At 54.3% G+C, this 17,565-nt stretch overlaps 1 protein-coding gene across 8 annotated transcripts in view; it reads right to left on the bottom strand.

Annotated features, from left to right (window-relative positions):
• The window catches only part of akap6 (A kinase (PRKA) anchor protein 6), a 43,498-nt gene extending 28,740 nt beyond the window's left edge, over positions 1-14,758 (bottom strand). Inside the window, exons 1-12 of one of the 8 annotated variants that reach the window (XM_061819670.1) lie at positions 14,166-14,758; positions 13,913-14,087; positions 10,268-10,377; positions 10,035-10,188; positions 9,464-9,958; positions 9,105-9,377; positions 8,784-8,921; positions 8,572-8,697; positions 7,776-8,036; positions 4,289-4,414; positions 1,678-1,774; positions 962-1,116 (exon numbers count right to left, since the gene is read on the bottom strand). In XM_061819670.1, coding sequence (XP_061675654.1) covers positions 962-1,116; positions 1,678-1,774; positions 4,289-4,414; positions 7,776-8,036; positions 8,572-8,697; positions 8,784-8,921; positions 9,105-9,377; positions 9,464-9,958; positions 10,035-10,188; positions 10,268-10,377; positions 13,913-14,087; positions 14,166-14,275 — 2,220 coding nt within the window. In that variant the 5' untranslated portion in view covers positions 14,276-14,758. The remainder of the gene's footprint in view (positions 1-961; positions 1,117-1,677; positions 1,775-4,288; positions 4,415-7,775; positions 8,037-8,571; positions 8,698-8,783; positions 8,922-9,104; positions 9,378-9,463; positions 9,959-10,034; positions 10,189-10,267; positions 10,378-13,912; positions 14,088-14,165) is intronic. The other 7 variants (XM_061819671.1, XM_061819667.1, XM_061819664.1 and 4 more) reach the window with 7 other exon arrangements.
• Between the last annotated feature and the right edge of the window lie 2,807 nt (positions 14,759-17,565).

Here is a 17,565-nt window from a genome sequence, read left to right as displayed (position 1 = left end):
AGTCCTGCCACAACTCAAATCAAAAGCGTTTATTGTCACGGCAGAAGATGACGATGGCGCCACTTCGCAAGGTTCTGAAATCAAGATCAACACGAGAGAATCAAACGCCGTCACGTTCGCGCGCCACGGCCTTCGGCTTCGGTGTGGCACCGTCAAAGTATCCAAGATGGCTGAACGAGGGGACCGGCCCCGGGGACCCCGCACCGTCCCGGGTGGGTCCCTCGCCGTGGGACGGACCCCCGGCGCGGAGAACCCCACCCCCGTGTGAGTAACGTGGCAGACGAATCCCGCTAAGCCGCAAAATATTGCACGTCCGTGGCGCCTGGGTGCCTCTCGCGCATCTTCCACTTGCAATAAAACACGCCAGATGCGGCTTGACAGTCTTCACACATGCACAACAAATCCCTGAAATGCGGCGGCACGCGTCTGATGGGCCCGCCCCACCTAATCCCCTCGCCGGCGCTCGGGTCCGAACGTCGCCGCCGCGGGCGCATCTCCTCGCGGTCGCCTAATCCCGCAACCCCCGGCTGTGATATTTGCTGACATTTACGCCGGTCGGGCCTCGCCGAAGCTCGACGGCGACCGACGCGAGACGCGCCAAAGACGAAAGCCGATCCAAAGTCAACAAAAAGATTTGCAGCCGTTTTAAATGGGGGGGGGGGGGGTCAAAGCATGAACCAATGCCGGGACGGGGCAGAAAGTAGCAGTTACAGCGCCGCCTGCCTTTCGATTGCCGCTGAATTATTGATACACGTCGCCATTTAATCTTTGGTAATGAATATCTGATGAATATTGGAGGAGCCTTCATCATGTCATACATTTATTACGATGAGACTCTGTCAAGGTCACATTCAATTCAACACGCACGCACGTGCACTAATTGAGAAAAGAACATTCCGGAAAGGACGCGAGGAGCGGGAAGCGGCGGACAGGAAGTGAAGAAAACCGCGTCTTTTCCCACCTGGGGGCGGTCGGGAGACCGCGATTGGCCGGCGTGCGGGAGCAGGCGTGTCCGGACCAGGCGCAGGGCTCGCAGGATCCACGCGTGCTGGCGCCGGATCTGAAGCTGGAGCTGCTCCCATTGGCCGGAGACCATCTCCAGGATGTCGCGCAGGCCTGAACGCAAAACACTCATCAAATCTTCTCTTTTGGCCCAAAGTCACGCGCTAGTAACCCGTTCACGCTTCCGACGCTCCCGTTTGGCTTTACGCTCGACCCTTTTGGAATCGGGATGCAGTTCTCCTCCCGGCCGGAGGGGGTCGCCACGCAGACGTCACGGGGCGGCGTTTCTTCGGCACTTTGAACGAGGAACAAAGCGACCCCAATAACGCCCCACGAAGTGTCTTTGCATCGAGACGATACGTTTAAGTGTCCCGCAAAAACCGACGGAGAAGGAGGCGACGCGGGCGCAATGCGGAGACGAGAACTTTTGCCGAGGCGTCGGACACGTGATGCGCCGAGGCTTCGCGCTCGCACCCGCCACCCGGCGCAGCGGACGCCGTCGTCGGGCGATAAGAAGTGGCCGCAGTTAACGTCGGGCTCGCTCTTCGGCGTTTGTGTTTTGCGTCAAACTTTTGCCAAAATCGGCCGGCGTCTTGCTCCGTTTCTTCCTCTTTGAAGGTCACCGTTTTCATCGACATGCCAATAACCAACGCGATGGCCACGCCGTGCGAGTACCTGAGCGGTGGGCGGGTACGACGGCGAGGAGCGCCGTGCCGTCCTCCAAGATGGCCTCTTTCAGAGCGCGGCGGCTGTCCACGTCCAGTTTGAACGTCTGAAACAAACAAACGCGCATGATCACATCTTGTCTGCTTTGGGGTCCACAGCCAAATCGGATCACTATTTTCTGTCATCAGCCCTCGAAACGGACATCAATTCCCCCAAAATGTTGGAATCAATCATGACACCAACATACATATACAGTATATATATATATACACACATATACATGTATGTGTGTGTGTGTATATATATACACACACAGACACACGCAGACACGTGTGCTGGAGGACTTTGGACATCTGGCGGCCTAAAAAAAAAAAAAAAAAAAAAAAAATTAAAAGCGTTTAAATTTCCTAAAGCTAATTATCATAACCACATTGAAACGAGGCGCTTCAAAGCGTGTCGCATCAGATTACCTGTTAGCATTAGCATATTAGCCCCGAGCAGCGCGCCGTCGCCTGCTGCTCCGCTTTAGCCTTTAGCATTAGCATATGAGCCAGAGTGCGCGGCGCTGATAGGCGCGTGACATTGAAGCTTGACTTTGACGCACGCGCACGGCTGAGCTGATCCAATCAAAATGTTTGCAATAAAGATGATCTCGTTTTGTCCGAGGGGACGACGGCGAGCGTGCGCAATCGTCAACGCGTTTGTTTCGCTTTTGGCACGCGCGCACTTCATCAAATAAGACGCGGAAATATCGGTGGGAAAGAAAGTCGGCAAAGCAGCTTTCAATCTTCTTCTTTTCCATCCTTTCAGCCCAGCGCGGCGCCCTAGTGGTCCGCGCATCTGCCTCACACGCTGAAAGCCGTCGGAACGATGACAAAGGAAGACATCGAAGTGGACAATCGTGGGAGGCCGCTTTGCTTTGGGGGCCACCGAGCCCAAAATGGTGCAAATCGCGCGAGATCAAGTTGCGACGAGCCCCGGCGTCACGATCCCAAAACGCGTCGACTCGGGCGGGCTCCTCTTCGGGGAAGAAAACGTCCCTCGTTGAGCGGAAAGTCCAAACGGGTCGCCGACGATCGGCGGAAGTGCCAGATGACGACGCTGGGCGGGAATATGCTTGCATGAAAAAAAAAAAATCTGAATGGCGGCGTGAAGCAAGCCTTCTTCCGATTGGCTGACTGCAAACGAGTTTTTTTTTTTTTCCTTCTTCTTGGGTTTGTCTTCTTGTTTCTAATAATTTGATGAATGGCCGGAATTCACCATTGACGCCAATCAATATTCACAAGCATTGAACGCACAAACGACTTCAAGTGTGTGCGTGTGTGCAACGTAAAAAAAATGTTGTTTTGTTTTGTTGGCCACGAGTCGACGTCAGGGCACAAAAGTTGAGACAAACAAATCGCAAAGTCGTGATGTTTGTGCTGCACGACAACGTCCGTCCGCGTACGCGGGTGTGTTTGTGTTTGTCACCAGAAAGCAAACAGCAAGCAAAAGAAGCGCTTGAAGTTGAGGAGCGTTCATCAAGCAGCAAAGGCTGAATTAAGCACGCCGGCACACGCTAATAGCTACAAAGCACCAGTGTGACTATCAGACGTGCGCACACGCGCTATCGACGGCGGAGCACTCCAAAGTGCTATTAGCCTGTTAGCTAGGCTCTTTCATCTTTCTTTAGACAACACGCGCCACAATTAGCGCACCATTAGCGTTTCAATGGAAGGCGACCGGCGCCGCCAACGCTCGCTCGGTCGCGCCGCTGGCTGTGACACGCGTTTGCGTGTATCCCCATCCCTTTTATGAGCCGCTTATCCTCACAAGGGCTCGACGCCTATCACAGATATCTTCGGATGAGAGGAGGGGCGCACCCCGGACCGGTCGCCAGCCAATCGCACCCAAGGGGGCGATTTGGAGCCAGGTGGGAGGAAAGACGAGTGCCCGTCCCGGTCTTCCCCCCCCCCCCGTCGTCTCTCTGTCTCTCCCCCTCATTCTCCCCCCCCCCCCGTCGTCTCTCTGTCTCTCCCCCCCTTTCCACCCCCCCCCCCTTTCTCTCACACACGTACACAGACCCGCGCTCGCAGCACGTATCTAGTGAGGGACGACGATCCAGGAGCTCGTTCGTAAATCCGCCCAGCAAATATGCAAATGCGGCTCGAGTGTTCTTGTGGGCCGCTTGTCTATATTTTACCCAAACAATGCAAATCGTTTGCACTCTTGTGTGTCGATGCGTCTCCATACGTGTGCCGCTGATTGTTTGATTTTTGTTGTTGTTGTTGTTTTCCTCCAAATGAGAAGAGAGCGAAATCAAGAGCGGAGAACGAGGCGCATCAAACGTGCGATTAAAAAGCGACCGAAGGACGACCAAAGAATTGAACGGCAGGACAAAGATGAGAAGATACAAAACGGCTCCGGAGACAGAAAAGAGGAGGAAAACCAGATGAGAAAAATGGAAGAGGGGACGATGAAAAAGATGACAAAAGTATGATCAAATGTGAATGCGATGAAACCATTCGAAAAGATGACAGAATTTCATAAAGACCAAAAAAAAAAAAAAAAGAACGTCAACAAAATGCGAACAGGATGAGGAAAAAGATGAAAAGGCAACAAGAAGAAGAAAAAGTCTGACCAGGTGCGTGTCCAGGAAGTCGTGGAGCGCGTCCAAGCACCCGCGGGGCGGCGGGGTCCAGGCGCGCGTGCTCTCCAGCGCCCCCTGCAGCCACACGATGAATCCGTCCAGTTGACGCACGAACACCTGCGGGCGGCGACGACACGGGCGTCAACACGCGTGTCGGACACGCCCCCAAATAATTAAAAAAAAAATAAAAAAAAGTTGCAACACATTTTTAAATGCAGAGAAAAGTCCACGCGCTCGAAATAACAATCACATAAAGAAATAAAAAGTCACTCGTGGAAAAGCCAAAAAGCAATAACGCTGATTGCACAGTATCACTAAAAACTAGAAAGAAAGAAAGCCAAAGACCTAAACAAGGTTTTTGACGGGTCTGCATCTTGTGTTGTATTTTGTGTGCGTTTATTTATTTCTTTAAATAGAAATGTCATTCTTGAGACGTCAAAGCAAGAAAAAAAAAAAAAAAAAAAAGCAAAATGGAACGTTTTGGATGGATGGAAACACTGGACAAAGAAGAGTTGATGGGGGCCTGCTGCCACCTGCTGGCTGACACGAGCACGACGCGCAAAACAAAACATTCTCAACTGGTCAAAGCAGGACGAAGAGGAAGTGGGAGGAGCTGCCGAGAAGTAGGAGGAGCTCCTTAAATCTCGCAAGTATCAAAAAGGGCAGGCGGTGAAAAGCCAAAAAGGAATTTCGGACCAGAAGAAAATTTGAAAGACGTTTTCTCATTTGCACAAAGTAAGCAGTACAAAGTACACAGAGCGACTTCCAAAACGAAAGGGAAAAAGCAATACTCGAGTAAAAATGCAAGCGAGAATTTGGACTCGGTCACTGAGGACGCTTTGGCCCACGTGTGGAGCGTCGTAGAACCTTCTGGAAAAGTTCCATTTTATTTGAAAATAGAAAAGAAAAGGAAAAACAAAAAAAAAAAAAAAACCTCAATGCGCAAAAGTATTTGCGTGCGCGCGCGCGCGCGCGTCAATGTGTTGACCGGAAGATCAATAATGTTGGAGCGGAAAATGCAAATGACAAATATTGATAAGCGAGAGGCCAAAATGGAAATGAGGAAGATTATCATCATCGCGTCACCACGGTCGAAAAAGGCAACGCCAGCAAAGTGTGAACTTATTTGAAATGGAAATAAACATTTTTTACGATCATTATCATTGATCTGGTATTGCAAGCATAACGTCGTCGTTTTACGATTTAACGCTAAATCGGAATCACGCGATGAAAGTCGTTACGCAAATGAGGAAATGATCAAGAAAGGTTGCCAAGAACGAGTTGATCCTTTGCCCTCATCAATCGATCGTGCGATTGGCTGGCGACCAGTCGGAGCCCGCTTGAGGATAAGCGGCTCGCAAAACGGACTGATGGACGGATCTTCTGGTAGCGGCGTCAACATGAACATCAAAACGACATCCGTTCCCCCACCCAGTGATTGATGTTTATTCATAAGGATACTATTTGGATGCCAAAGGGTCCCTTGAAGGGTCGCACATTTTGATTTTAGCCTTTGTGGGCGTTTGGCACGGCTGAAAAATCCACGCGGGACGGGAAACGTTTCAGTATTTGACGGCTCCTCAAGGCAAGAGCCCAAAATGGCTCCTTGCAACTTGTTATCTGAAACGCTTATCCTCACGAGCGTCGGAGCCTATCTCGGCCGCCTTTGGGCGGGGGGACACCCTGCACTGGTCGCCAGCCAATCGCAGGGCACATAGAAACAAAGAACGGTTCCTTCAACACTTAAGGGCAACCTCGAGTCTTCAATCGGAACCCGGGTCCTCGGAATTGTGAGCCAGAGGCTCGAACCATTCGCTCCACAAATCAAACCCAAACAAAATCAGCCTCCGACATCGGCTCGGAGTTACGAGGAACAGGAAGTCGGCCATTTCTTGTGGGGCGGCGAGTGGCGAGTGGCGTCGGGTCCCACTGCAGCCAAACAGAAGAGCTCGTCTTCGTCTTCTCGCTCTTCGCTTCCTCAAATTAGCCTCGCCGTGATTCCGCGCTGCTAATGAATCAGCTAACGGGCTAATTAGCCGAGAGGAACGAGCGACGCGAGCGCCGGCGTGTGGAACGGCGAAATCCAAACGGCCAAGCCGAGCCGGCTCATTAAAGATGCGGCCGATCCTCAGCGTGTTGACATTTGGCCCGATTCAATAGGGCGGACGTGACTGATGAGTACGCGGCCTCGTCGATAGTCCCGCTGCCCATCAAAGGCGACCTTTGCAGGTGAGATGACGGATTAGCGGCCAGTTTGGAACCGGTGGGTGACGTCCTCCAAACCTTGTCAGCGCGGGAAAAAAAATCCCCCAACGGGACAACGTTCAGTGGCGTCGACGCCAGTGCAATCCGTCAGCACTCGACCGTTGACGGCTTTTCTCGTCAAATACCTTTTTTCGCTGGAAGAGTCTGACGTAAATACGGCCTCATTTTCGAGGTGGCCGTTCATTTTCTGAGGAAAGAAAAGCGCTCGCCGCATCGACTTTTCTGACGTCAAGGCTAAAACTCTTTCTTTTGTTACGTGCGTTTGTTGGAGACTGGAAATTGCCCGTAGGTGTGATTGTGAGTGCTGCCATGGGCTGGCGACCAGTTGAAGGTGAACCCCGCCTCCCGCCTGAAGAAAATGGGCCGGTACGGGCTCCAGGACGACCGCGACCCTTGTGAGGATAGGCAGCTCCAAAAACGGATAGACGCTTTTCACTTGCTTGTAACCGAAAACCGCCAGCGGGGGGCAGCGATGTTCCGTTCCGTTTGACTTGGGGCAAGTGGCGTCAAAAAGTATTTGGAGCGCACATATTTTAGGAGTTAGCGCAGTCGTGCGCTTGCGTCCGAAACTTTTAGGACGAGGATCTCGGCAAGGAAGCGGCGGGAAAACCGCAGCGTTGGCCTCGCGTCTTGCTGGAGATGTGATGATTAGTTGGCCGTCCCGAGACCTTCCGGGATGTTGTTTTAGCGGGATAAGCCCAAAGAAGAAAAAGAAGAAGAAGAAGGAGAAGGATGGCCGAGGTGTGACCCAAAAACACAAAAAGCGGATCGTGGCCGTATTCGGAGGGAGGGGCTGGCGGCACCCACAATGGCAAAAAATGTTGCCAGCCATCATCAACTGATTGATTCTGCATGGGGGGTGCACACTTATGCAAGCACACTCATTTAATATGACTTCAGCTTGTTCCCACAATTGTTTCTTCCAACGATGAAAAGAAAAAGATTCCGCTTCACGTCACGGGAAAAAAAAACGGAGCTTTCCACGGGGGTGTGTGGACTTTTGATACCAATGTACATAAACATGCACGGATTCAAGTTTGCGCAGCTCAGAGGATTGCAGGAGATTTTGTTCTTATTTTCATGTGGATTATTTGACGGATTTGGTAGGTTAAAAATGTTTTTTTTTTGTTTGTTTGGTTTTGTTTGTTTTTTTTTTTTTTCAGGCTTTACAGACACGAGCCCAAATGTTTTCCCACCCCGAGTGAGTTTTTACCTCCATCTTGTGGCACACGTCGGGGTCTCGGTCTCGGTCTCGGCCGACGTCGTCCAGAAGCCGCCGAGCCGGAGACGCGTCCTCCGGGGGCGCCGCAGGCCCCAGGAAGCGGCCGTCCTCTTCTTCTTCTTCTTCTTCTTCTTCTTCTTCGGACGGCGGCTCGCTCAGCCGGCCGGACTCGACGCTTTCGTCCAACGAGGGCGCGATTTCGCTGGAGGAGGCGGGGCTAATGGGGGCCAGGAGGTTTCGTCTGATTGGACCCTGCAGGATAAGGGGAGGAGTTTGGGGGCGGGGGGGGCAGTTTTGACAATGATTTTCATCACATTTTTGGAAGCACTTCCACTTCGGATTCTGATTCGTTGAGGGGGAGGGATAAAAATTTCAATTGTCGGCCGGCCATCGACAGGTTAAAGGCTGAAAGTCGTGAAATATTGTCAGAATAAAATAAGTAGCATATTTCTTCTATTCTTTGGTCCTCACAGAGGTGGAAAAGTGTGTGTGGGGTTCGCATTTGGCTTTTGTCTGGGCTTTTTCGGAATAATTCACAATCGGCCCACCAGTCTCCGTGTGCCCTGCGATGGGAAGGCGACCGGTTCAGGGCGTAAGCCGCTTCTCGCCCGGAGTGAGGTGGGCGCGACCCTTGTGAGGATAAGCGGCTCAGAAGACGAACCGACGGCTTTTGTTTTTCCGGTTCGCTTCAACCGCAACGAAAATTGCACCCACCGGAGTGGAAAGCGAGCGCCTTGGCAGCGGGAATACCCGAAACGAGCGGGACCGGAAAGCAAAATAAACGTACAAACGGTGGCGAGGGAACGTCGTCCCCGCTCTCAGGAGAATCCCAGTTGTCCTGCCTGAGCTCAGCCAAATCCCAGTCATCCACGTCCTGCAAAGCATCGTGGGGAACGTCCTCTCCGCCAGCGCTCTGCAACAAGAACGAGAGCAAATTGGGCTGAGGGTCCGGAAGGCCGCCGGAGAGACCTGAGCAGAATGTCCTCAGAGCCCACCCACCACCGCGTGGGCCAGACTCTCCAGGTTGATAGCCAGAATCTCGCTCTCGTGGATCCGAGCAGGGAGCGCCAGGAACTCCTCGGATCCGTACCAGTGGACCCGGTCTGGGCTGGCCCCTGAAGATACCTGGAAGTCCTGCTAGGGAGGGCAGAAGATGAGATTGGTGCACAGAACAGAGCAGAAGAGGAGAGGAGAGGAGAGGAGAGGAGAGGAGAGGAGAGAGGAGAGGAGAGGAGAGGAGAGGAGAGGAGAGGAGAGGAGAGGAGAGAAGAGAAGAGAAGAGAAGAGAAGAGACAGACTTGGAAACAAACCACTGCTCACCTTGTGTTCTTCCTGTTGCACCACCCAGGACGGAATCTCGCAGGGAGGCGGTCTGGGGTCTGACTCCTCCCAGCCGGCCTCCGGCTCCGACAGCAGGAAACGATCCCTGGCGGGGGACGGCACGGGGGAGCCGGAGTCGCCGTCGCCGTGAGCACAAATGTCCACTCGGTCTGTCTGGGACGGCGCATCCCGCGGAGGCGGAGGCGGAGAAGGTTCAGAAGAACTCCCGTCCGTCATGGTGTGACCTCTCTGGACACGGCAACCGTCCGCGACCTGGTGGAAGCGGATCACGTGGAACCTGACGGCTGGCCGGAAATCACAAAAACTCTCCGACGCTGCAACACGGATGTGAGACAAACCTTGTGAATGTCTCTTGCAGACGACTCGGAGTCCAGCTCCAACCAGAAATTGGAGCGGTCTGGGAGATCCGTCAGAGGATCCGTGAGGGGGCGCGCGAGGCCGGCGTCACCGAGTTCGGTCTCCGAGATGCCCCCGGCGTCCTTCGCCTCACCCGAGACCGGAGCGGCTCTCTTCGGGAGGGACGGCTCCGTGTTCCGGTCGCCGCCCGGCAGAGAACGCTTTGCGGCCTCGCTCTGATTGGTCGCTTTGCTTTCTCGCCGGACGGGCCGGGTGTGGCTTAACGAGCCGTCGGGCGTCACCAGTTCAGGCGACGCCTTTTCCGAGTCCGCCTCACCTGGGCTGCGGTTCTCCGGGGTCTGGGGCTCGTCGCCGGGACTGTAGTCGCTCAGTTCGAAGGCCGTGATGCCGCAGTCCAGGGAGAAATAGTCTTGAGTGCAGCGAATGGTCAGCTGACCGCAATCGTCGACCTCGGTCAAGGCGTCGAGGCGACGGGTCTAGGGGACGAGAGCGAGTCGGTCGGTGAGGAGGAGGAGGACCACCCTAGGCGGGGAGATTATTTTGAAGAAGAACCTGATGCCGGCAGGTCCGGTCCCCCCGGCCGAAGGCCTGCAAGATGTCGGTCTGCCTTGTGAAGTTTCCGTTGGGGTCTCGCAGACCCTGAAGAAGACGCTCCTTCAGAACCAGAACCGAAACCCTCAGCTGGTGCCACAGCAGCTGCACCGTCCTGAACGTACACAAACGCACGTGTGGAAAAGGTGCGGTCCGGGGTTCGTGTCCCCCCCGGGGGGTTTTGTGGCGCCCACCTGATGTCCACCAAGATGTTGACGGAGTACGACAGAAGCTTGAGGGACAACTCGGTCTCCAGAAGAGCGTGGATCGGCTCCACGTGGTCCGAGATGTCCTCGCAGATCTCCTGAACCGGAGGACGCGGGCGCACACGGTCAGTCCGTCACGCTTTGCGTTCTAAACGGCGCGTACGCAAAATGAGTCGCGGCCAAGTGGGATCGCCTTTCCGCTTCCAAACGGACCCGTTTGACAAAATTAGGATTCCACACATGCAACCAAGTCCTGCTCCGGAGGTTTTGGGAGGGTGCCGAGTGGGTCGGGCGCTGAGTCGTGCCGCTAAAAATACAAACACGAAGGAGCAACAGCGGGTAAAATTAGATGACCTTTAGCCACAGAGATTTTGGGCAGCCTCAGCGGCACCGGCCAGCGGACGACGCGGCCCACCCGCGCCGCGCTCGCTAGCCGGCCTCGCCAAGCCGACGGCTAGAGGGTCAGAGGTCGCGTGCCAAATCCACTTTCAAAATCATTCACCTCCATTTTCCACATCAACCTTTTCTGGTCTTACCACCTCACGTTCCTCTTTTGTTTTTATGTGAACACACACCCCTAAACCACTCTTCCCCCCCCCCCCCAAAAAAAAAAACATGGATCGCCTCTGACCCTTCCTGAACTCTTTCTTCTTCTTCTTCTTCTTCTTCTTTTGATGGACACAGCAGCTTCCTTTTTCCTCAACGTGCTACCTGATTTTCTCCTAACCCACAAAGACACAAGGACTTTGTCTCCGGTCTGGTACTTGGCGCCGCTCCAGTATGACAGGAGAAGCCAAGTGACGCCAAATATTCCTCCCACGGTCCGCTTCGAAGGCGGCGGCCCGACTCGTAGAAAAGCGGGAAAAACCGTTCAGGCTGACGACAACGCAAGCGAGACCTCAACACAACCGCCGCACGATCGACCGCATCCGCCGGCAGCATTTCGCCGCCACGCCGGCACCGCGATTTCCCACACGGACGTGGACCGACGGGGTGGCGGACCGCGACCGGCGCCGCCGGCAGATCTCGGCGCCTACCAAGCAACCGTGAGCGCCTTTTGTCGGTACCGATACGTCAGGCTGTCGTCCGACCAAGCGGCTCCGGCTCGTCTTCATTTTGTTCTTTCTTTCTTTCCCTCCACACGACAGATTGGCCACGGCACCGAGCGTACACGCGACACCCGTTCTGGTTCCGCTTCTCCGAGGGCGTTTAGTTTCGGCGAGGTTAAGGCCGCCGTCGCGAAGTGCGGGATGAACGTCGCGGAGACGCGCCAAGACTTGACGGCGGTCGTCCGATGCGATGCGGCCAAATTCGTCTCGCGGTCGGATCCGGCCAGAACAAAAGCAGCGCGTCGACGAAAAATGAACGCAACGGAAGCGCGAGCGCGCTCGGACGCCGTCGCGGCGACGAGACGCGTCGACCGATCCGCTCCCCCGCGGCGACCGACAACGCTGAGCTCGCTCGGCAACGTCGGGTTCTGACCCGCAAACGCAAACTTGCCCTTCTTACCTTCAGCGTGTTTTCGTGACGTCAAAAACGAGACCCCCGACACGAGTCGCAAACTTTACGCGGACGCTGCACACTCAGTCCGACGGCGTGTGTGTTGACCTCGTTCCATCGGATGGGGGGGGGGGGCAGCGTGGGGGGTGGGCAACAGTTGCAAGTTATTTTGGGAGCGTCTCAACAAGATCCCCCCCCCCCCCCCCACACACACACACACACACACAGATGATTGAACAACACACACACACATTTGGCGATGCAGCGTGTACGTGAGTTGTCGCTAAACGTTTACTTTGAAAGTTTTCTTCTGCTTCCTGTGCCTTTTCCAAAATTCTTCAAGCGGCGGCCGCAGTCACGACGTCGTCGCGCGAGCGGCCTCGCCCCGCCGAAGACTTTGCACGTGCAGCTGCTCGGGCTCGGAATGCCGTGTCAACACGCACACGCACACGCACACGCACACACACACACAATCGGCGCGATGACGCCATCGAGAGTCAGCCTCAAGGTCACGACGACGACGGGAGCGGAAGAAAAGAAAAAAGGGGGAAAAAGTCACAAGAGAAGAAGGAGACGCCACGTCGCCCGTCCAGTCTCAAACTAGCGAACACGCCGACACGTGTTGGCGTCGGCGCGTTGCCGACGACGCTCACGTGTCCTGAAACGCGCCGACGGCTTTCGTTCGTCAGCTTTCGTTGGTCACGTCGCGCTTTCTTTCTTTCACGCACGTACGAACGCCTTCCGAAGCAAACGCACTCCGAGCACGTCGACGCCTTCGGAGACACGTCAACATTGGTCGTCAAAATACTCCTGACGCTCACGCGAAGATGCGAACATTCAAAATCGAGCCGACGCAGCCAAATGCGGACATCTCGTCAAACGTACGTTTTTGCGTGCGTGCGTGCGTGCGTGCTCAAACACGTTTCTTAAACACAAGCGAGCGAGCGCGGCAACGACAACGGGTGCTGCAATTGCGGCCCGCGGCCGCCAGGTGTCGCCGCAGATGAAATCACGCCCGCAAGTCAACTCCCCCGTTCCGGAAGCTCACAGCGGCGGGATAGAAAATGTTGTACTTTGGCTTGAAGACGATTATCCATCCATCCATCCATCCATCCATCCATTTTCTGAGCCGCTTCTTCTCCTCGCGGGTCCCGGTTAACAGAGGCCGGGCGCACCCTGAACCCGTCGCCGCCCGATCGCAGGGCACGGAGCAAAACCGAGGGTCGGCTCGCCCCTTCAAAGCTACGGGCAATTTCCGGCCTTCAAACTCGCACACATACTTGGGACGCGGGGGCAAAGGGCCGGCTCGGATTTGGTCCCGCAACTTCACAACTGTGAGGCGGATCGGTCGCCGAGCCGCCCTCCTTTGACAACGATTATTTTTATCACGGTGGCAACATTCAAAATGACTCGTCAATAATATTGATCACATCTCATGAGTTCCCAATAATTGTTATGATTTAGTCTTGATGAAGTTGAGAGTGTCCAATTTGGTCAAAATGCCCCCAGTGAGCAGAAGCAGTCCAGACGACCTTTGGCCACGGGGGGGGGGGCGACAGAGAGTCAAGGACCGCTCACACAAATACTTTACTCAAGTAAAAGTACTGCCACTTGAGAATGACGGGACTGGAGTCAAGTTGAAAGTAGGCATCCAAGAAAGAAGTCAAGAGTCTGCTTTTTCTATGTTTTTCCAAAGCAGCGCATGAATATTACATCAAATCACGCAACTTCTTTTTTTTTTTTTGGATCGGCCTGGCGAAGGCGACGGTGCACGCGTCATGTGACTGTCTCGTATCGTCTGATTGGTGATTTGGAGTCAGTCACTAGTGATCCGCTTTGATCGGCGCCAGGGCAACCGATCGGGAGCTACAACAATTATATGTGGCCTACGATTGGACGGCGACCGGTTCGGGGTGCCCCAAGACGGACGGATTTTGTCCTCTTACGGAAGTGCGTGTTGAATATGAACGTCGAAGAAATGTAAGAATGAAGATTACGTTGCGTAACCGGCAGCAAGTGGCGCAAGGCATGATGGGAAATGTGAGGCCCGAGGTCACGCCCACTCGCAGGGTTCGTCTCACGAGTCCTTTTGAGCGGGCTTCCGACCGCCGGGCGTCGGTGAGCCTCGCTTACCTTCAGCTGCAGCAAGTGGGCGTCCACGTGTCTGCCGGAGCCGTCCTGCGCCGCCGAGCGCGTCAGTTGCGCCACCCTGGCCTCGCTGGCGCGCAGCCACGCCTCCGTTTGCGGGAGGTGGAGCAGCACCTGCCAATCGGCGCCGGCGTGCACCGGCGGAGGCCTCCGACGGGACCTGCGGGAACCCAGCGGACGCGGGTCATCGTCTTCGTCGGCGCCGGCCGTCGCCGTCGGCCGTCGTCGGCCCTTTTACCTGAGGGCGGCGTCCTTTTCCCTCCCGGCCTCCGCCGAGGACGGCGTGGCGGCGGTGAGCGCGGGCCACGCCGCTTCGGGGCTCAAAGGCGACGAGGTCACCGCGCTCATGGCGACGAAGATGGAGAGCGAGCACGGGCGAGGAAGGCCTTCAAGGGCGGAGCCTGCAGCAACACAAAGGGCCAATAGGAAAGCAGCAGCGCAAGGGGGCAAAGAGTCCTCGGCCGTCGGGTCTGGAAAGCTCGGCGGAACGCCGCCGCTGACTCAGAGCTATCAAGTATCTGGAAATTGCACCCAAGGATTAGCCAGACTTGCGTTACTCCGCTTCGCTTCCCGTTTTTACTTTGCGTAAATGTTGTCAATGAAATGATCAGAATGACATCTTTTCCTCCAAATTGATCAAAGTCATCCAACTTCTGACTTAAGAAAGTCGCGATAAAGGAAAGTTTAAAAAAAAAAAATCCTCTCATTGCTGTGGAATTTTGGCATTTTAGAAATAATTGTGGTGAACTTTGAACAGGTCAGATTTCATGTTAGACAATGAGAAAAAAAATGATTTTTGTGCTTTTTTTTTTGTGAACATTTGGTTTCAACTGCAACTTTAGCAGCTGCTCTTTTATGATCTCGTCTTTTCATGGACGAGCAGCAGATTGAAATTTCGATTGTGGCAATTAGCTTCAGGAAGGCTAAAGTTACACAAATATGATACGATGGACATTTTCATAACAAGAAAAAGAATGCATTGGACTTCTACCGCGCTCCGCCGCCCCGCAGGGGGCACCGTGCCAAATCTGCGAAGTTGCCGCAACGACCACACGCTGTCGGGAAGGGATTCGAACGGGCCACCGTCAGCTCGCCCTTGGTGCCACGCTGCGCACAATTAGATCATCCTTCCATTATCTGAGCCGCTTATCCTCACACGGGTCACGAGCGCGCCGGAGCCATTAACGCTGCTGACCGCGGGTAGGAGGCGGGGTGGTCCAATTCCCTGAACTGGAACCAACATTCGCACCTGCGGGCAATTTAGAGTCCCCAGCGGGCGCCGTGTGGGAGGAAAGCCACACACGGGCGGGGCCGGGATTTGAACCACGCTACTCCGCTGTGGCCGCCGCCCGCAATTCCATCGCATTAAACAAATTATTGAACGCAACTAAGACGACATGCTGCGGAGAGATTGATGCTAAGCTAGGCCAGCTACCGTTTTCTGGGAGTGGTCACGTGACTCGTGTAAAAAAAGAAGAGGCAGCCGTCTCAAAGTCTTCACTGTGTCACATGACGAGATGACATCACATTCTTGCACTTCTCTCGTCCGGCGGGGAACAAAAGCGGCAAATGGCGCAGTCGTTTCCAAAACAAAGCCTCATCAGTCCGCCGCACGCCGGGAAAAGTTTGGGCGCGCCCGAGACAGCCGGACGATTGCGACGCGACGGGGCGTCGGCCTCCGCGGGCCGAGTCGGCGCCGTCACAAAAGCTTCGGGCGTGACCCGACCCCACCCAATGCTGAGGTCGGGCCTCCCCCTCCCTTTTGTTTTTTTTTTTTTTTGACTTTCCCATCTTGACTTCCACAAGCCCCCGACAGCAACGTCGCACGCACGCCGTCACAGATACGAGACGAGTACGTACCGCATCTGCCGAGCCGCCCGCGCTTACTGCGAACGGGAGGAGGATGAGGACGAAAGGACGGAGGAGGAAGGACGGAGGGAGGCAGGGAGGGCGGCGCCTCCCCGGCGGCGAGTCGGGCCGGTCCCGCTGCGGACGGTGCTAGCGGCCACAATGCTAAAGCTAATGCTAAGTGAGGCGATGATGCGGCACCTTCAGGACAGGAAACACGAGTGGAGGAAAAGAGAGAGAGAGAGAGGAGAGAGAGAGAGAGGCGAAGACAGGAGAGGAGAGGAGAGGAGAGGAGAGGACGCAGGAGACGGAGGAGAGATGGAGCCTCCGGTTGCCACGGAAACTGAAGAATAAGCGATGGAGAGGGGAGCACCGCACTGTGATTGGTCGGCAGGGTGTGGCCCTCCTCTCAACGGGGCGGGGGCCGGAGGACAGGGTGGATGACGGGGCAGCTCCGCCCGCCCCCCCCCCGCCCCCCCACACCACCACCCCCTTCTTCTCTTACATGGTGACGCCTAATGACACAGCAGCGCCCCCTGCTGCTACTGCACAACAACAACAACATTGCAAAAGACTTTCCGAGTCACAATGGGAAAACTTTTTGCTTTTTAAATGAGACAAAAGAGGGTTTCAAATATGTACACAGAGATTTCAATCATTGGAATAAAAATGTATTCAATATTTTATGAGCGAGCGGTGTAATCATTAATTATGAATCTTTTCTTTAAAACAGAATGTTGGAATGTTTTTGTCTATGCATTTGCACTCACAGTTATTTAAAAATGCAAAAGGTAAATAAATGCACGCGTAAAACTGTTATATTTTGGGGGGAAAAAGGGTTCCCAATCTCATGACACCAGTCCAGTTGAGAGGGACACTGGCGCACCCCAAATCTGTGGCATTACAAAATAAAAGCAGCTGTACAGCATTGGCCTCACAGTTCTGAGGACTCGGGTTTAATCCCGGACCCGCCTGTGTGGAGTTTGCATGTTGTCGCTGTGCCTGCGTGGCCGGTTTTCCTTCAACATCCGGAAAAGATGCGACATTAATTGCGAGTGGCCCGCGATTGGCTGACGACCAATCCAGGGTGTTATCGCGCCTCCTGTCTGATGACAGCTGGGAGATGCTCGAGCACTCTGGTGAGGATAAACGACGGACGGATTTCCAGTCAATAAAGTGGGACTTAGCATTTCTTCTCGACGATGCAGTTGAATTCGTTCCATGGGGACCCTCCAAACTCCAAAGGGCTTGGAACGCAAATCATCCAAATGAGTCCAACTACCCGTTCCAGAAGTTCAATTCTGCATAGGATGACGCCATTAAATCAAATGAAAAACATCTCCTCCGACACACGCGGAAGTTAGCATTAAGCTTGCGGAGGCTACGTGCTCATTCCCAATACACAAAATCGACTTTGACGTTTTGACATTTTGGAGGAAACGGAAGACAGAAACGGCAAGAAACAGCTTCAAGACTTTTGGACGACTTCCTCGAGAGAACTGGCAATTTCGTGTGCGTCGTTCGCGCCGGAAAACGTTAAAGACCGCTCGTCTTCAAAAGCCCCCCCCCCCCCCCAAAAAAAAAGAATATATATATATATACATACATACATACATCTTCTTCTTTTCCTTTCGGCTTGTCCCGTACGGGGTCGCCACAGCGTGTCATCTTTTGCCATCTTGGTCTTATCTCCTGCATCTTCCTCTCTCAACACCCCAACTGCCCTCATGTCTTCCCTCACCACATCCATAAACCTTCTCTTTGGTCTTCCTCTCGCTCTCTCTTCCTTG

This window comes from Syngnathoides biaculeatus, chromosome 5, assembly GCF_019802595.1.
Source record: "Syngnathoides biaculeatus isolate LvHL_M chromosome 5, ASM1980259v1, whole genome shotgun sequence".
NCBI classification, from domain to species: domain Eukaryota; kingdom Metazoa; phylum Chordata; class Actinopteri; order Syngnathiformes; family Syngnathidae; genus Syngnathoides; species Syngnathoides biaculeatus.
This window is presented reverse-complemented; position numbering and strand designations above follow the sequence as displayed.